Raw genomic sequence first — 18,458 nt, 5'->3', positions numbered from 1 at the left:
GGATAGCCTCAGCAACAAACAGCAGCCAGTCCTGACGCAAACATTTGCGGCTGTTGAGAGGATAGCCTCAGCAACAAACAGCAGCCAGTCCTGACGCAAACAGTGGCGGCTGTTGAGAGGATAGCCTCAGCAACAAACAGCAGCCAGTCCTGACGCAAACAGTGGCGGCTGTTGAGGGGATAGCCTCAGCAACAAACAGCAGCCAGTCCTGACGCAAACAGTGGCGGCTGTTGAGATGCACTCAACAGAGTTCACCAAGCCCTGCATAGAGATAGCTGCGGTGGCTCACTCAAAAAAGAGACTCTCTTAAGGATGGGGGCAATTAAATGGAATTATGCCGCCACTAAATCTAGCGTTGAAGCGTGAGAAGGGGATATTATAGAAGTAAATTAGGCGCTTAACTTTCTAGCAATAAGTGGTTTCGATTTTTTCATGCTAGAGCATTTATATAGCATTTTGCTCGAAATCGACATTATACCGAATTATTCCGTAAGTGAATCCTTTCCAACGAAGCGGACATCGATCGAAGAACAGACGTATCAGTATAAGACGGAAGGAGAAAAGGATACCGGGCTCACCCGAGATCGTAAAATATTATCAATGACAGGAAAATATTACAAGGTATAAAACACCGATAGAGTGATAGAGAACACCCGATGAAAATACATAAGCACCGCTTTAAACTAAACGACGGCTAAATGAAAGAAAGAAAGATCGATTCTAGTGTGACCTACACATCCATAACACAGCGCTTTGAATCTAATGAATACAGCAAGCAATCTGCAATGCTACATTTGCCTTCGGTATATAAACTGGCGTTTACAAGAAAACCTAGGTTTTATTAAATACAGATTACCGAGGACTTCCATGCAGTGGCGGAAGTGGCTACACGAGAACCCGTTTTTTCTGAATAAATATTCTTGCATAAAAAATACTGAATTCTAATTATACGAGGCTAAACTACGGATAAAAACTGTTCCTACGCTATACAAAAAAAAAATAATTTTTCAAAATATATGAGAAGAAATGCTGAAAATTAGAAAAACCTAGGTGGAAATGATTATAAGACCAGGAAATGTTTTCCGTTTGTGGATCCCATACACTCGTTTTAATAGGCAACCTCACCTCCTTTCGCTTTAATTACCTCAATGCATCTTCTCCTCATGCGATTTACCAAATATCCAGAGTCGGCTTTTGAGGAATTTTATCCCAGGAACGAAGGATAGCCGTGCTCAGGTCACTCACAGATTTGAACTGGCGCTTATTTTGGTAAACATCCCTCGCAATGATACATCATAGGTTTTCAATGGGGTTGAGGTCAGGACTAAGCGCTGGCCACGGCAACAGGGCAATATTCTGTTTTGGGAACCACTCGTTTGCTGACTTTGAGGTGTGAATCGAAGCATTGTATTGCTGAAAAACATATGATCCCTTATGTTTCTCATCGGCAAAAGGGAGAAGATGGTGAAATAGCGTGTGCTTGTATGCCTCGGAATCTCGTCTCCTTGTAAAATAACTGGAGTTGATTTTCCCTTTTGGCTGAACGCCCTCCAAACCATGACTGAACCAACACCAGATTGCCGCTTGGAAAAGAATTCAGGCTCACGGTCCAGGTGGTGCCAATAGCATTGCCATCCCTCTGGACCATCAAGATTGATTTTTGTTTTCATCGCTGAAGATAATCCCACTCCGATAAGCACATTTTTTCAGCAAATTTTAGTCGGTTGATAAAATGCTTTTGTTTGAGCAAAGGGGCATTTTTCCGCTCCATGTACTTGAATTTCTTCGAGTCGTGTAATATCTGACGGATGCGTCGTGCTGTCACATCAACCCTAGTGGCCAATTTTATAGATGTAGAGGTAGTGCCCGCTTAATAATTAAGAAGCCTCTGAAAACAGTCGCCTAAGATCCTTGTCGGGTAATTTTGGGGTTGTTCCGGGGTGCATTTTTGAAGCATAGCCGTCCGAATCAGCAAAAAATGATTGCACAAAGGTTTTTGAGCGTTTTATTTCCCTTGCGATGTCCCGATGGCTTCTACTGCATTTCGCGAAGGCAAAAATTTGCGCTTTGTCGGCCTCTGCTAGTCTTGTCCCCTTTGGCATTTTTTTTTACTTCGAAAAAATATGAATGAAGACACTGAACTACAACAGGAGTGCCCTAAATGGCGAAAATCAGGATATTCTTTATGCTGCTGTACATTTTAACGTGAAAAACATTTTCATCATTTCTTCTCATATATTTTGAAAAATTAGTTTTTTCGTACAGCGTTGGAACCTTTTTTAAGCGTAGTTCAGCCTCGTATAATTAGAATCCAGCATTTTTTATACAAGAAAAAATATTCAGAAAAAACGAGTGGTCGTATAGTCATTTCCGACACTGTAGCACTTACCGCAATAAGCGTTCGAAGTTCGAACATCATTTTATTGTGCGGCTTGTTGCTCCGACCAAGCGTGCAATAATAATAATAATTCAATGAGTGAAGACATTCCGCACACGAGACACGGATCTTGGTCCAACTTATCACGGAGCCAAAGGATCCGCGGAGTCATGAAAAAACCGGTCCGCGTTCCGGCAAATCATGCAGTGGCTTAGCAAATACCGATCCATGATTAATGTGAATTCTGTGAATATTTTAGGGATATTTAAAGCTATAAATGCTCGGTCTGATTTTGTAAGGAATTCGCACAGCATGATAATATGAAAGAGGATTTGGATCGCTACAATTTTATATCATTGTTGTAATCGATTGTGAATGATGTCAACATTCCTAAGCTATATCATTTTTAGCGAAGATGAGAAAAATCCAAATTATTTAGTCAAGATATATGAACCCGTTCTCAAACTTCAGCGATACATTTGCCTTGAGCAACAGTTGGCTGAAGGATGCGCAAAAATCAGATCACATGTCCGGAAATACAAGAACGTTTTACAAGATGAGCATGAACGGCCGGATGCCTTAATTGGCGAGTTCGCCAGACAACGAGGAGTTTTCCTTACCGTGACATTTTTCTCGCGTAAATTAGAATATGGGATACGAGACTAGAATAAATACATGGACGACTGCAAAAGAACACAGCTCGTTTCAAGAATTCATCGCACTCGCGTCAGAACAAGTCATATGTTTTATCTTCATTCTGATACCAAATTCCAGTGAGGCTGACTATCAACATCGTCGACTTTATTCCAGTTGATTTTACTATTCGTCACCATTCAACTCATCTTCATCGAAGTCCCCCCAATCTCTTCAAATCAATCATTCAAGGCTCATCATCATAAAATCGCGGCATCTACACCAGTCTATCATTCGTGGCTCATTAACATGTAAGTCAACAAACATACCCCCAGTCTCTCAGCTACCTCACCGAATATTCATGGCTCGTCAACGAAACCACAAAGCCTACGCTCGTCTATTACACTCTCCCAACCGACATTCACGATTCATCAACGAAACCGCAAAACCTACGCTCATCTATTACACTTACCACCCAACATTTATGACTCAACGAAACCACAAAACCTAAGCTCGTCTATTGCACTTGCCACCTGACATTCATGACTCAACGAAACCACAAAGTCTAAGCTCGTCTATTACACTCGCCACCTATTACACTAACACATTCATGGCTCATCCTCGCAACCACAAAACCTACGCTCGTCTATTAGACTTGCCCACCTAACATTCATGACTCAACGCAACCACATAACCTACGCTCGTCTATTACACTCGCCCACCGATCGTTTACGCCTCATACCGCTCTCTGATCCGACGATCCGTTCGACCCCAAAGCTGCATAGGCGCAGCCATCACCACTACTCACTTGGCCTGCAGTGCGCGGATGCCGCCACCGAAATGAAAAGCAAACACAAGGACGCCAGAGACCACAAGTCTCACACGCAGATCGAGTGCTATTAAAAGAGGCATTTCGTTTTTTTTTTAATAAGCACAAGATGAAGCTTCAAAGAAAATATTTGTAATCGGTTTTCATGCCAATGAAGCATGTGCCACTTAAATGGAAATGGTCGTGTTATGTTTCTATAGATAAAGATAATGGAAATTATTTTCATTACATTTCGAGCAAGAATTATAAAGACGAGGAGTAAGTTTCGAACGCGCCTAATGCAATTTTTATAGGAAGTACGTTAGTGAGCTGTGAAAATTCCGATTTCATGCCGAAATTTCAAGCTGCGGAAATTTTCCACGTAAGCGGCAATTATTTTCAATGAGCTTATCCTTGGTCACGTACAATGCGGGAGCTACAGAGCTCAATGAATCCGTATCCATTATAACCCTGCATCAACCAAAGAAGTCAGATGTATAATAAGCAACGGAAGCGTTGAATGTGAGCAGGCGGATGATGACATCATGAGAGTGTGAAGACTCTCACACACTGACATGTCGTTCATAAAAAAAATATAACTCAGTACTCACTGCAGCGAGTGACAGAGAGCGCATTTTCTCGTCGACGAAAACGTGAAGTCACGGACGGACAGACAGACGAGCATACAATTGTCCTACATACAGACAACGGACATGACGAGCACAATAGTGCATTTTTCCCATAAATGAGAAAATGCGCTAAAAAGAGCGAGACTGCCTCGAGTGCCTCTTACTGGCAATTCACTCTTTGCCTTTCTATGGGCTATATCCTGACCCAGTTAGTGCTGGCATAAAAGCGTATCATTGCTACATCCATTTTCTGCTCGTTCTGTGGGTAAGATTGTGCGTCACTATTTAGAGAATATGATCTATTAATTTTTTGAGTGTACGGCGCTCGAGGGCACCCGTTCCGTCAAGAACGTCGAGTCACCAGGATGACCGAGTAAGCGCATCCTGAGCCTCGCAAACTTTTGAGCAATAATACGTAGAAATTCAGCTGGTGGTTAGGCCAAAGACTAAGAATACTGAAGCAAATAGCGTATTTTGAACCTATGTCGACATTTAAGACATAAATTTCGCCCCGATTGTGAATAAATACAATGAAGGTAATTTGGGCTTGAGAATTTTTTTCGCCTGCGCGTTATCTCGGAAGTGAAATGTTAGTGCCGCAGCGTCCCAGCTTAAGATTTAGTAACGATTTGTTAATAGATAGATATTTTAAGAGTACTGAGCTACATAGCAGAAGTGAGGAACCTTAGGTCAGCAAACAACGGATAGATGACGCAGAATTATTGCCAATATAAGATAAGAAACGCAGGAAACGCGATCAGATTTCCGTGCACTACCGATCTCACAGACTGAACCATGCGTACCGACGTTACCGTGCATACGGATGCGCATGATCCATGCGTACCGTGCATGCGGATGCGCATGATCCATGCGTACCGTGCATACGGATGCGCATGATCCATGCGTACCGTGCATACTGATGCGCATGATCCATGCGTACCGTGCATACGAATGCGCATGATCCATGCGTACCATGCATACTGATGCGCATGATCCATGCGTACCGTGCATACGGATGCGCATGATCCATGCGTACCGTGCATACTGATGCGCATGATCCATGCGTACCGAGCATGCGGATGCGCACGTGACAGCTCCGGAAATACCGGCAACTCCGCAGCAGTTGTCAAGGTGCGGAGGATAAGTTGCGTCATGTAAGCATCAGTTCCGGGACTTTTTTTCCTCAAGCTCGGTGAAAGTTATCTGCTTACCAGGTAATATTTTCATGAAACTTAAGGTTTACTAACGAAATACCACCGGTCAAAGGCACTCTTATCCCTACATTAACTAATAACTCGAACAAGAAATAGCTGCGAGCGAAAAAAATTATAACTGGCATTCAAATTGTTCCATTGGTCACCGAAACGCCAAAGCAATGCCTACCCTACACTTTACTTTTTAACTTGATTCTAGTATACAGAAGTTTAGACACATTTAAGGATTTGTTCCAAAAACTTTATTGCTGGACATACAGGAAATCGTAAGAACATTGAACGATATAAATGTTGGCAAAGCAGATTAGCAAAATCCGAAACAAAGTTCTTGGCTCGATGCAATAACATCAGAGAATGTCTGCAAATAGTCTGTGCATTTCTACGACATTTTTCGAATAAAATGGAGCGTTCCTGAACGGTTTAAAAGTCAGGTTCTCCCTGGTTGGCTGAAGGACTCTCGTATTGAAGCGACGGCCAAAAACATCTTGTCAAGGATGCTTGGAATTCTAGAGGCGTACTCTGCAGCTCACTGCGAGACGTACGATTAAAAATGAGGCGGGCAGGACAGAACTGGTTGCGCTCGTCTCGACTCTCGACTTGTTCTCTAAGAAAGCTAGTTTGTTCGATGGAACAAAGATGATAGATAGAATGCACTCAGAATCCGGCCTATATCGATGTGGCGTAATTTTATTTAATGGACTAAAGGCAGTAAGAGCCGAGTGAAGAATTTTCTGCACCTACGATTCTTGGCTCAAGATAGGAGTTCAAATTAATAAGATTGACCAGAAACGGAATCATTGAGACTAACATTAACAGAACATAACTGTCGTGCAGAATTACGTATAATTACGTTTCCTACTGAGAAAATCATAACCTCGCATGACACACGCGGTCGACTTAAATCTCAGGAAGGGATTGCTAGAGCTCGTGTCTGCTGATCGCATTACGTCAGAGGGAGCGTTCAGCGAATAAGATTTCCTGTAAAATTTTCCACAACAGCGCGTGCTCTTCACACCGGGGAGCTTAGTTGCGTTGCGCGGGAGGCCGCCTGAAAACTTGAGTCTGGTAGTAGGACGAAATCTGATGTATGTATACTGTATAGTCAAGTGTTTGATAGGTAAGGAATTTTTTAATGATACGAAATTTATATTTAGGACTGAACAATAAATAACATGGAAAACTCAATATTTTGTTCATGTGCAGACTCAAACCGGAACTGTAATATAGAACAGATTTTAAATCGCAGGTGAAAAGTTGCCGCTTATATCTAATTTCCGGGAGCAGAGTTCGGCAAAAGCAAGTAAGTAACGAGAGCGGGTGAAACTTCAAGTGTCCATGGCTTGGGTGATAAGGCGTCTTTAGTCATAATTCTCGTCTTCATTGTAAACACATGACTCTAAAATTTGAATCACGGCTAAGACTCGAGAGGCAGTCCAGCAATGTAAATTAGTTCAAAACCATGCAATTGATGCGAATCATACTCCGCTCACTAGGATTATTACCCGCATATAGAAGCACTGAAATAATGTAAAGGATTCCGGGAACTTTAGCCACAGTCATACCTTAGGACAAACTTAGTAGATAATCAAGACACTGTGAGCAAATTTCAATTTACACATCCACATTTAACACGTATATTTACTTGCATGGATGCTTTTTATTTGAACTGAATATTCAATACTTTCATGGACACAAAGCGATTTCAATCCAATTCTTCATGACATGAAATAAATTAGTCAAAATTGGCAAGATTAGCATTACTCCGCTCTCCTCACGGACTTTGAAAATGATTGTGGGCATCATTAAAAAAATATATATATATACCTATATACTTAGGCCTACGCAGTCGATGATATATAACATGATGTGGTAAATGGGTTACATGATGTGAATAGTGTTACTTGATCTTGATTATGAACGCGATCTACTTACTGTCAGAAATTAGATTAGGTAGCAGTTGCGTTCAGCCACGCCTCGCTCTTCGCAGTAACCTAATCACCTACAAAACTAAGTTAGCTATACCTAGTAATGAAGTAATTAGTAATAATAAGTTATAAAGAAGCTCTAAGTCTTATGGGGCCAGGCCCAGCAGGAGCAGGGCAGTGAATGAGGAAAACAATTTAGTTTAACAAATTATTATGACCGAGTAGGATATGACAGAATACCTCGAGTTTTTTTTTTTGCGCCAGGACAAACCTGGCAACAGTCTTGCAGTCAAGCTACTGTCAATATAAATAGAACTTAGTATTTGGTTTTGAAGGTTACTACTTACGATGAATAATTAGCGAAAGAAAGAAAAAAGTTGAAACTTAAACTACGCACGCATAAATTTAAATGGGCATAACATGCTTTACCAAGAACATGAAGCATGATGTAATGAATTAAGTTTCTACTCTGTAGGCCTAGTCAAAACCGGGGACAGAAGTTACCTCTCGAAATGTCAAGACTCAAGAGTCTCTGTACATTTAACTCATGATAATAGAGAAGAATATATCACAACATTAACCAGTCAGGATTGTACTCACGGAGAAAGATAGCCGAAAAGGAGAGTTGACTTAGAGCGCGAGCCGGAGATGGTGACAGTGCACACATTCACTACACGAGACGGAGGCAGACTGGCAACCATTCATGAAAATCTCTGAAATTCTAGCCTAGCTGCCCTAGCAAGAGAAGCTGCTGTGTTGCTGTGACTGGCACAATCTGACGTACGATTAGGAGAGGTTGTCGTACAAACAATTTCAACTTCATATTGCATTCATTAATATGACAATTAATTTGGGTATTCGATGAAAATTTTATTCATTAAACATTGAAATTTTAATATAGCATGATGTATGTAGTCACATCCACGCCTCAAATGAATGATTTTGCATCAATTTTAGTTTATAAAATATGGCTCAGTAGCCTCAGTTTCGTTTAACTTTAAGTGAACGTTTTATAGCATTTGATTCCACATTCATTTGTTAAGTCAGCTGGTAAAATAATATCTCAAATTTTGGGCAGTGTTATATGAAAAAATTATTCGCAATTAAATTATTTGATGTGTGTACGGAGCTGTGCAAGACTGCTGAAAATATGCCATATAAAATTAGAAGCATTTAATTTATTTGGGTGGAATATATCATGAACAAAATGTTTTCCGTTGCAGCTTTGTGCGTATCCAAGATACTTCGGCACGCCATATAAAGCGACGAGTTTCTTTTGGTCTTCCCCAATTTCTTTTGGTCTTCGGTTTGGCTGTTGCTCGCGGCGGGGGCTTGAAAGTGATCGGACGACTCGCTTTGCTACGTAAAAGGTAGCTAGCCGACCGCCAGTTCTCCGTGCCAAAGAGCTATTCGGGGACTGTGTCGGTGAGGAAGCCCTTCCTCACTCCCAGTGGCTGCATTTGTGCTTTGCAGTCCGTTGTACGGGGAGGCGTCGAACGCATCTTATTTCTTGCCCCCAATGCTGTGCGAGTAACATGCTGCCGATGAACATGGAGTTGGGTGCAAAACCCACCACCCATCATCACCTCCNGCTGTTGAGAGGATAGCCTCAGCAACAAACAGCAGCCAGTCCTGACGCAAACAGTGGCGGCTGTTGAGGGGATAGCCTCAGCAACAAACAGCAGCCAGTCCTGACGCAAACAATGGCGGCTGTTGAGATGCACTCAACAGAGTTCACCAAGCCCTGCATAGAGATAGCTGCGGTGGCTCACTCAAAAAAGAGACTCTCTTAAGGATGGGGGCAATTAAATGGAATTATGCCGCCACTAAATCTAGCGTTGAAGCGTGAGAAGGGGATATTATAGAAGTAAATTAGGCGCTTAACTTTCTAGCAATAAGTGGTTTCGATTTTTTCATGCTAGAGCATTTATTTAGAATTTTGCTCGAAATCGATATTATATTGAATTATTCCGTAAGGGAATCCTTTCCAACGAAGCGGACATCGGTCGAAGAACAGACGTATCAGTATAAGACGGAAGGAGAAAAGGATACCGGGCTCACCCGAGATCGTAAAATATTATCAATGACAGGAAAATATTACAAGGTATAAAACACCGATAGAGTGATAGAGAACACCTAGATGGAAATACGTAAGTACCGCGCTTTCAACGAAGTGACGGCAAAATGAAAGCAAGATAGTGCGACCTACGCATTAGTAGGTCTATAGTGCCTACGCCACGATAGTGCCTACGCCACGATAGTGCCTACGCCACGATAGTGCCTACGACCTACGAGAATGCGACCTACGCTTTAAGATAGAGTGACCTACACATATAGTGCGACCTACGCATGTATAGTGTGACCTACGCATTTATATAATACAGCACTTTGAATCCCTAATGAGCTAATGAATATCGCACGCAATCTGCAATACTATTTTCGCCTTCAGTATATAAACTGGTGTTGACAGAAAACCTAGGTTTTATTACAACACAGATTACCGAGGACTTGGCACTTTACCGCAATAAGCGCTCAAAAATCAATATTAAATTGTGCGGCTTGTTGCTCCGACAGAACGTGCAAATTCAATGTGAGAAGACATTCCGCACACGAGACACGGATCTTGGTCCAACTTATCATGGGGCAGTCATTACAAAAGTTGAGCTGCGTAGAGCACCCCTGGTTGCATTCCAGATTACACTCTCAAAGGAGTGAGGGGAGTAATAAATATTACCAGGTTATTATTAGTTCCACAGAATGTTAATGGGAGCATACTTTACTTGAGAACAGTAAACAATGATGTTGTCTAAATAGCAAGTGTGAAAATTTATCCAAGTACCTATACACTCAAGAGTACTCAAACAAATGCATCAAATACAGGGTTCAAGAAAGCTATATAGATTTAAGTTTGTTAGTAGAGATAAGGCAGATGGAGACAGCCTCCACAATAGCATTCTGAGTCTCCGAGGAGAAGGGGCCTCCTCCCAGCAAATTTTTAAGCAAAAGGTTAACATTTAGTGCTGCAAGTGAGCAAGCCAGGTCGTTCCGGGCAACCCTATAAGTATGAAGTGGGCAGTATATGAGCATATGCTCTATTGTTTCAGCTTCAGCCCCACGGGCCACCCGTAAGACTAAGATGGTCAGTTGTTGTTTCGGCTCCCGGATCAATCAAATCCGCTGCACTTGCCGTGGTTTCTTTCATAATGCTCACAGCCTCACGTTGAAGTATGGATATATATATTTAGTAAACAATTCACAATCTAATTTGGGTTAGAGTCTGTAACACCAGTTTTCAAGGCGAGATCAAGGTGTATGGACAACCATTTTACCATTCACAATCACTGCTCATGATCTCATGATTCTCATCGAACACCCTGCTGCCAAGTGCCAACTGAGTTGAGCAGCGAAGTTTAGTGTTTTAGGGTCTCAGGCGCTGTTGTTGGTTCCCTGGCAGAATTAAATGCATTAGGCATTTAATTCTGCCAGTGAACCTGATGAGATAACTTTATTTAATTTCCAAATTAAACATCTCGCGAGATCCCTACAATCTTCAATGGAAACGAGTTCGTTTAGTAGCATGAAGTTCTATGTCAAATCATTTAAGTGAACGTTTTATAGCATTTGATTCCACATTCATTTGTTAAGTCAGCTGGTAAAATAATATCTCAAATTTTGGGCAGTGATATATGAAAAAATTATTCGCAATTAAATTATTTGATGTGTGTATGGAGCTGTGCAAGACTGCTGAAAATATGCCATAGAAAATTAGAAGCATTTAATTTATTTGGGTGGAATATATCATGAACAAAATGTTCATGCAGCTTTGTGCGTATCCACGATACTTCGGCACGCCATATAAAGCGACGAGTCGAACTCTTTGGGTGCAGTCCCAGACCTGTCTCTTATACACATCTAGATGTGTATAAGAGACAGGTCCATGACNTAAGTAGAGACTCGACGAGAACAGTTTCTGCAGCTTTGTAATTTATATTGAACGATATTCTTCACGAGTCGCTCAAAATGTCTTTACTGCAAGTAACTCAGAAATAATGACTGAAAATTGCGGTGAAGAGTTGGCTGGAATACTGAAAAACTCGAGCTTAATGCTCTGTAAATAAGTGCAATTATATTAAATAAAACATTGAGAACGTTTTCGACAGAGGAACCGTCCTCTATGGAAACCTGTTTCCGTTTTAATTGAATGCTATTATTATCGAGTCCACACGTGAGCAACGACTTGCACGAGCACATGAAGTCTGTTCAGAAACGTTAATCCCGACCCCGCTGAGGCCCGACTGTAGTCTGTAGCCACAAGGGTTCATAATCCTTTATTCCGTAAACATTAGACGTCCCAACGTTACCAAATAGGAGAGGAACGCAAAGATATGAATCCCGAATAGAAGACAATGTCATGTGCCTGATCGCCGAGAGGTAATAGTAACAAAGTAATGAAAGTATTAACGAAAAAGTGGCATCAGCTATAGCGATTATGGACCCCAACAGATTGCTCACGCCGGATCTTGTAAAATTTATCCCCTCATTATTCCTATAATGTCTGTGTCCATCATTTGAATAGATTTGTTCTGAAAATATTTTGTGTATTTGAAACCGTTCGTATTTATGTCCGTTCAACTCGAAGAAATGATTCGATTAAACGATCGATTCCACAATGTTCAGATGAGCAAAAACTTTGAGCAGATTCGTTCATACTTAATCATTATTGCTCGAATTATCAATCAGTACACTGACAATATTCACAATAACATTTCTATTACGAATATTGCGTTAACTTTTCAAAGTAGCAATGTAAGAGCCTGAACCAAATCAACATTTTAGGTTGCGTATTAAGAGTGGGGCGCCAATACTCAAGAAGGTGACGCGCCTCATCTTAACCAAGTAAACATTAAGAGTGCGATTGTCAGAGTGAAGGACTATACTGATATAACCTGCTGAAATGTTTATTTTAACGAAAATTAGGCACCTCCAGAGGTATGATTGCGAATAGAAACTACTATAAATTAAATTGAATTTTAAATAAGTCTTAAATAATCGTTTTATTTGTTTATTAATATGCTAGAGGCTATTTAATTTTTTCTTTGTTGGGATCGTAAAGCCGTAACCTATAGCTTGCCGCTATTGAGATCAATTTACTATGTTTACGATTCGTGTTAATTCCTTTTTCATTGATATATATTTGTAATATTTATGTTTATCATTGATGAGTACGCAAAGTCTCCGTGAACGAACTATTTAATCCTCGGAGCGCAAGATTACAAATTAACAACATTAAATTGACTTGATATCAGACTACCATTGACGAGGTGAGAAGTGGACAGGTCGCCAGCAGGAGAGCANGGACACGCATATGTATTTGTCACATCTTTCACAAATAACCATTTGGGCACCTGCATCGGTGAAATCTTTCAAGCAGAAATTACACGTGTCAACCTCATTTGGTTGTGCCTCGCCTCGACCTTTCCAGTCTTCTTGAGACTGATGTGAAGGGGGCAACTTCATTTTTTCTGATGCTTTTTGATTTTTTTTTTGATGGACCTTCCACCAGCCATCCCGCTTTACTACGTTCTAGGTACTGCTTGTGCAGAAAAAAAATGGAACACTCTTCTTTCTATGGGAACACTTGACAGACCATCTATTCACTGACACATAAATCCACAAAGTTATGTGAGGAACAGTTGGTGCATTCACTGTCTCTTCACTGGAGCATAAACCCTGTCTCTTATACACATCTGATGTGTATAAGAGACAGACCGGTACTTGTCCGTCACATTTACGCATGGTTGAAGTACTACGGTAGTTCAACCATGACTTTACGTACGTAGAAGAAACATTTATGTTGAATATTCAATCCTACACTATTTATGAAACGTAATTAGATCGTTGTGATGAGTAATACTCTATAACATCATATCGTTGTGAAGAGTAATTTTGGCATGTGAAATAAAATAACGATTACTAGCTTAAATTTGCATAATAGAACTTAACAAGAGGCCAAAGTTCAAATTATATTTAATTATCGATTTTTAAAGCATGCAACAGCGCAAGTGACTAATAGAGGCTTATAGCAAATGAGCATTGTTTAGTAATTGTCTTACCTGAATTAAAACTCATTTGAACTAACAGTCTCCTTTGAACTACCGAAATAAAACTTTCTAATTCTAATAAATATTTCAGTTTACGCCAACTTGTCTGAGTACATAACTGGGAACAGAATTCAAATCTTCTAAGTCCTAAGACCTCGTCGACGTGGAATTAATTTCTTTACTGACTAAAATAATACACTCTTACCTTGTAAAAAGATCTCGGAGTTTATGTCGACAAGGAGCTAACATTTTCTAAGCAGGTTGAAACGCAAGCTAACACATTCAACAAACTTCTTGGATTAATCAGACGCTCATACGAGTTCCTCGATGCAGAAGCGATGAAGCAATTAATTGTTTGTTGCTGTCGTGCGCCCGAATCTAGAGTTTGGAAACGTTGTGTGGTCACCGAGATTTGATAAGGACAAAAATTTAATAGAGAATGTTCAAAGACGCGCAATAAGGATAATTCCAGGCTTGAAGGGCAAGTCCTATGAAGAAAGATTATGAAGCTTCCAAGCCTCAGTTGTCGACGTCTGTGGGGACCTCATTGAAGTATACAAGTATACTCATGGTTTATACAAAGTCCCCGAAGGACACTCAGCGCCGAGATCACTATGTTATGTTATGTTATGTTATGCTATGTTGTGTTGTGTAAGTTCACGTCTCACGGACTCGATGCTTTGCGTATTGTCGAGGGCACTCATACGCGTCTTACGCAATAAATAAAAGGGAAATCTTCGAGAAAAATGTATGAGTGGTTGTTGTTTTTTTATAAAAGTAACTGGAGAAAATGAATCACCGACTCTCATTTTGTATTGGAGACTAGCGAATACTTCATCTTCGCAAGTTCGTTCGCAACCAGTTTACACGTCTCGGAAAATTTTACGGCCGGACTCGCAGCCGGTCTCACGGCCGGTCTCCAGGAAATATATCCCAATTCAATGACCAGTGAAAATCTCCTAAACTAATGAACGCAGCTCGACGAAACTTGGTACAGGTTTTCATTAGGACTTGACGGTGATTCTTTGCTCATGAAAAAATTTTTAATTTCACCTTCATTCGTGAGTTATACGGTGAAACGGGCTTAAATTTGCAGAGAACAAGACATTTCTTCTTAACTAATGAACAGATTTGAATGAAAATTTGAATATACATTCCTAACTGCCCAACGGTGGCCCAGGGTTAAATTATGTATATGCATTATGGCAGGGTTGCCCAGTGGTCAAAGTTCAGGGTACCAGGATTGGAGCAGAGAAGTGCGGGTTCGATCCCAGCCAACTGGCGCAAAATTCATTCAACAGAATTCGAGCAGTAAGTTGAGAGTTCGAGACCGTAACAAGCTGTGACTGTTCTGTGATGTTAAGATTCGGTGACAGGCCAACAGCCTAATATATATATTATATAACGATAATGTTTAGCTCCAGGCAATTTTTTTTATTTTGCCTTCGTTTGCGGGACATAAGACTATACGGAGGAAGGACCGCCATTTCTGTGACCGATTTTGCGGCCGGTTTTCAAATTTGCAGTGACCAAGAAATATCTCCCAAAGTAATGAACGGAGCTTAACGTAACTTTTTCCACGTATTTATTAGGTGATGTTTAGTTCCTGATTTTTTTTCGATTTCTCTTTCGTTCGCGAGTTATTGGGCAAGGACACAGTTTTGTCTGCAGTTGATGAGTGCGCACCTAAAATTAAGCTTGGTGGAGCAAAAAAGCTCAGTAGAAGAACACTATAGTTCTAGCTAAGCTGAAAACCAAGACTGAAGCCTTTCAGCCTTATTTACGAACTCGCAGCACTGCTGACTATAACCTATATGCAAGAACTCGAAATCAAGCTATAAATATCTATCGCACCGCAGTGAAAACATGGGGAAAAATATATATATATTAACAAAAAAGAAAAAAGAACCCAAAAGCCTTCTTTTTGTACGCTAATTCGAAGTGTAAGACAAAGGACGGTATTTCTGATTTGAAAGTAGACAAACGCAAGATATCCTCTGATGAGGGCAAGGGCGCATGCAGTGTACCTCAATTTTGCCAAAGAATTTGACAGTATTCTGCATGAGCGACTGTTGCGTAAAGTGAAGTCTTTTGTAATAGTGGGAAACGTACTCCAATGGATCAGAGATTTTCTATTAGGTAGACGACAACGTGTCAGTATTAACATAACCGTATCAGACTGGGCATCAGTGCGCGGTGTCGTGTCACACGGAACCGTCTTGGGCCTCTTTTGTTCGTTGCTTTTATAAACGCTCTGCCAGAAATAGTGTCGAGCGTGTGCTCCATGTATGCTGGCGACACAAAAGTTTATAATACAGTGAAGGATGCGTTGAATAAAGTGAAATTACAAGATGATCTTAACAGTTTAGTTGATTAACTGCGCTGACACGTTGCAGCATGAGCTTTAATGCTGACAAGTGTGAAGTAATTCACTTCGGGAAGAACAATGAACAGCAAGATTACAGTATGAGAAGACATGGTTGCAACGAGAGAGTAATGATTGAAAAGTCTGTTGCTACTCATCCACGCGACAACATTTCTTCTCGCTTCGAATCACCGACATGTGGAACAGCCTCCCCGATTACATCGTTGACGCTCCAAGTATAAACGCGTTCAAGAACATACTAGATAAAGCTATGGAGAAATATATGTTCGGACTTGAAATGCCTAGTACCATATCGATCCCGGTGGAAGTCCAGGAGCTATTTCAAACTATCGTCAGTTTGGAAAAGATCCGGTCGAAGGAACTGCTTTTAGATCTCCTGTGGACTAGTCACGAAAAGTAAAAGAATCGGCAACAGGCCACATCACAGGCATACTTTTTCAGCGCCGACATCACTATATGGTACGTTAATATGCAGAGGTGGGCAGTAGTATCACTATATGGTACGCGCTACATGTAGCGGTAGCGGCGCTACATTTAAGCAATTGTATCGGTAGCGGTAGCGCCCGCTACATATTTAAGTATCGATATGAGGTTTTGCCGCTTCAGCGCTACCGCTACATTTATAGATAAAGCCTTTAGATTTTACTTAATAGTATTAAATATTATTTAAAAACCAGCATGATACATACGTGATATAAATTACAGAATAAAACTGTACGAAATATTTCGGTGTAATGTTGTCAACCTCAGCCTGTTACTAGTGTCAACATGTTAGTTGTTGCCATAGGTGGGCAGTAGCGCGCTACATTTTCAGTAGCGGTAGCGGTAACGGTGCTACATTTAGAACACGTAGCGGTAGCAGTAGCTGCCGCTACATTTCAAAGTAGCGCTGCTTAGCTCTGTTAATATGTTAAATCCGTTGTTGAACGTGTGAATGGTAATAATTCGAATCTTTTGCAGATCATTCATGTGCACATTGACGCGTACCACTTCAGCTTCATGAGCTAAACATCACCGTTGGGTGGTCAGGAATGAATATTAAAATTTATGTTCAAATATTTTCATTAGTTTAAAAGAAATGCTTGGTCACTGTGGATTTCGGCCGGTTTTGCGGTATGACTCACGAATGCAAGTGAAATCGGAAATTTTTTTCACTAGCCAAGCATCAACGTTAGATTCTAGTGAATACATGTAGGTAGCAAGTTTCATCGGACTGAGCAGCGTTTATTAGTTTGGGAGATATTCCTTGGTTATTAGATCTGGAGACTGGCCGAGGGTCAGACCGCAAAATTGTCCGACACGTCCTGAGAATTGTCTTTGAGGTTCTAAAATTGCAGCAATATACATTATGGTTGCAGATCAATTGCTTTACTCACAGGAAACCTGCACATTCGGTTGCTTTCACCTTGTGCGCATCAAAATTTCAAAATAAACATAATTATTTATCTGTTATTTAGCTGTTACTTCAGTATTTCACACATGAGTATAAATTGTAATTAATTAACGCATTAGATCAAAAGTTACCATGAGAAAAACGAACCCAAAGGTTAAATAAACTAATTTCTTTAAATTTTTTAGTGCTGATACTCTCAACCATGGTTGAATATTAAAATTCAACCATGCTCTCAACAATATCACACTTATTAAATTAAAACAATTTAAAATTCGCATCTAGACGGCACTAAAAGAAAGTGACCTCACACCGATTACATTCATCTATACATTATTGCCGGTCAACACCCTCCAGACAGGTACAGATTCTTCCGTTCGTTTATTGTTGACTCATTCGTGATGTCAGTTGCTGTGCCCATGGCGTATGTTAAGCGGGGCTTCTGGAATTTGCTCTAATTTCTAATGATGGAGAATGAAGAAGGTGAGTAATACCATGATTAATAGCTTCTAAAGAAAAATGTCAGGCTTTTTATTAAATTCAGGCCTGAGAAATATTGTGCCCGTAATAAGGATTTGGTTGTTTGTGTTGCCCAAGAACTGATCAACTGAAGAAGACAGAACTGTCAGAAGTAGCTAGGTGAACAAAATTCATTCTATTGGTCCACACCGTCCACTAGCGGGCACTAGGCCCATTTTTACTAATTTAAACTGAATTTATGACAGTCGAGATTTATATATTCAAAATTTGTTTTTTTTTATCTAAATGAATTATTACTAGCATTGACAATCCATAAATATAATTGATTTTGCGATTTGATTAATGATTAGATATTGATATAAGCCAAACCTGCCAAAGGCTTAGTCTAAGACTCTAAGTTTAGAGTATTTAAATTTTTGAGTACAGATCTAGTATGGAATATATCTACTTGGCGAGCCGCGACTGAATTTTTCGAGCCGTGGTTTTATGGATTTGCCAGCCGTGATTCCATTTCT

The 18,458-nt window shown here is 40.5% G+C and overlaps 2 protein-coding genes across 2 annotated transcripts in view; one reads left to right on the top strand and one right to left on the bottom strand.

The window, feature by feature from the left end:
• LOC108679833 (probable glutathione S-transferase 7) overlaps window positions 1–8,318 on the bottom strand; it is a 30,368-nt gene extending 22,050 nt beyond the window's left edge. Inside the window, exon 1 of the mRNA XM_018168560.2 lies at window positions 8,187–8,318. The gene's annotated coding sequence lies outside the window, so the exon portion shown is untranslated. The remainder of the gene's footprint in view (window positions 1–8,186) is intronic.
• A 9,495-nt stretch (window positions 8,319–17,813) lies between these two features.
• LOC108679838 (dynein heavy chain, cytoplasmic) overlaps window positions 17,814–18,458 on the top strand; it is a 48,922-nt gene continuing 48,277 nt past the window's right edge. Inside the window, exon 1 of the mRNA XM_047885436.1 lies at window positions 17,814–17,946. Within this exon, the coding sequence (XP_047741392.1) occupies window positions 17,928–17,946 (19 nt within the window). The 5' untranslated portion in view covers window positions 17,814–17,927. The remainder of the gene's footprint in view (window positions 17,947–18,458) is intronic.

This window comes from Hyalella azteca, unplaced genomic scaffold (genome assembly GCF_000764305.2).
Source record: "Hyalella azteca isolate HAZT.00-mixed unplaced genomic scaffold, Hazt_2.0.2 contig17921, whole genome shotgun sequence".
In the NCBI taxonomy this organism is placed as follows: Eukaryota; Metazoa; Arthropoda; class Malacostraca; order Amphipoda; family Hyalellidae; genus Hyalella; species Hyalella azteca.
The sequence above is the reverse complement of the archived record's forward strand: the minus strand, read 5'-3'. Positions and strand labels throughout refer to the sequence as shown.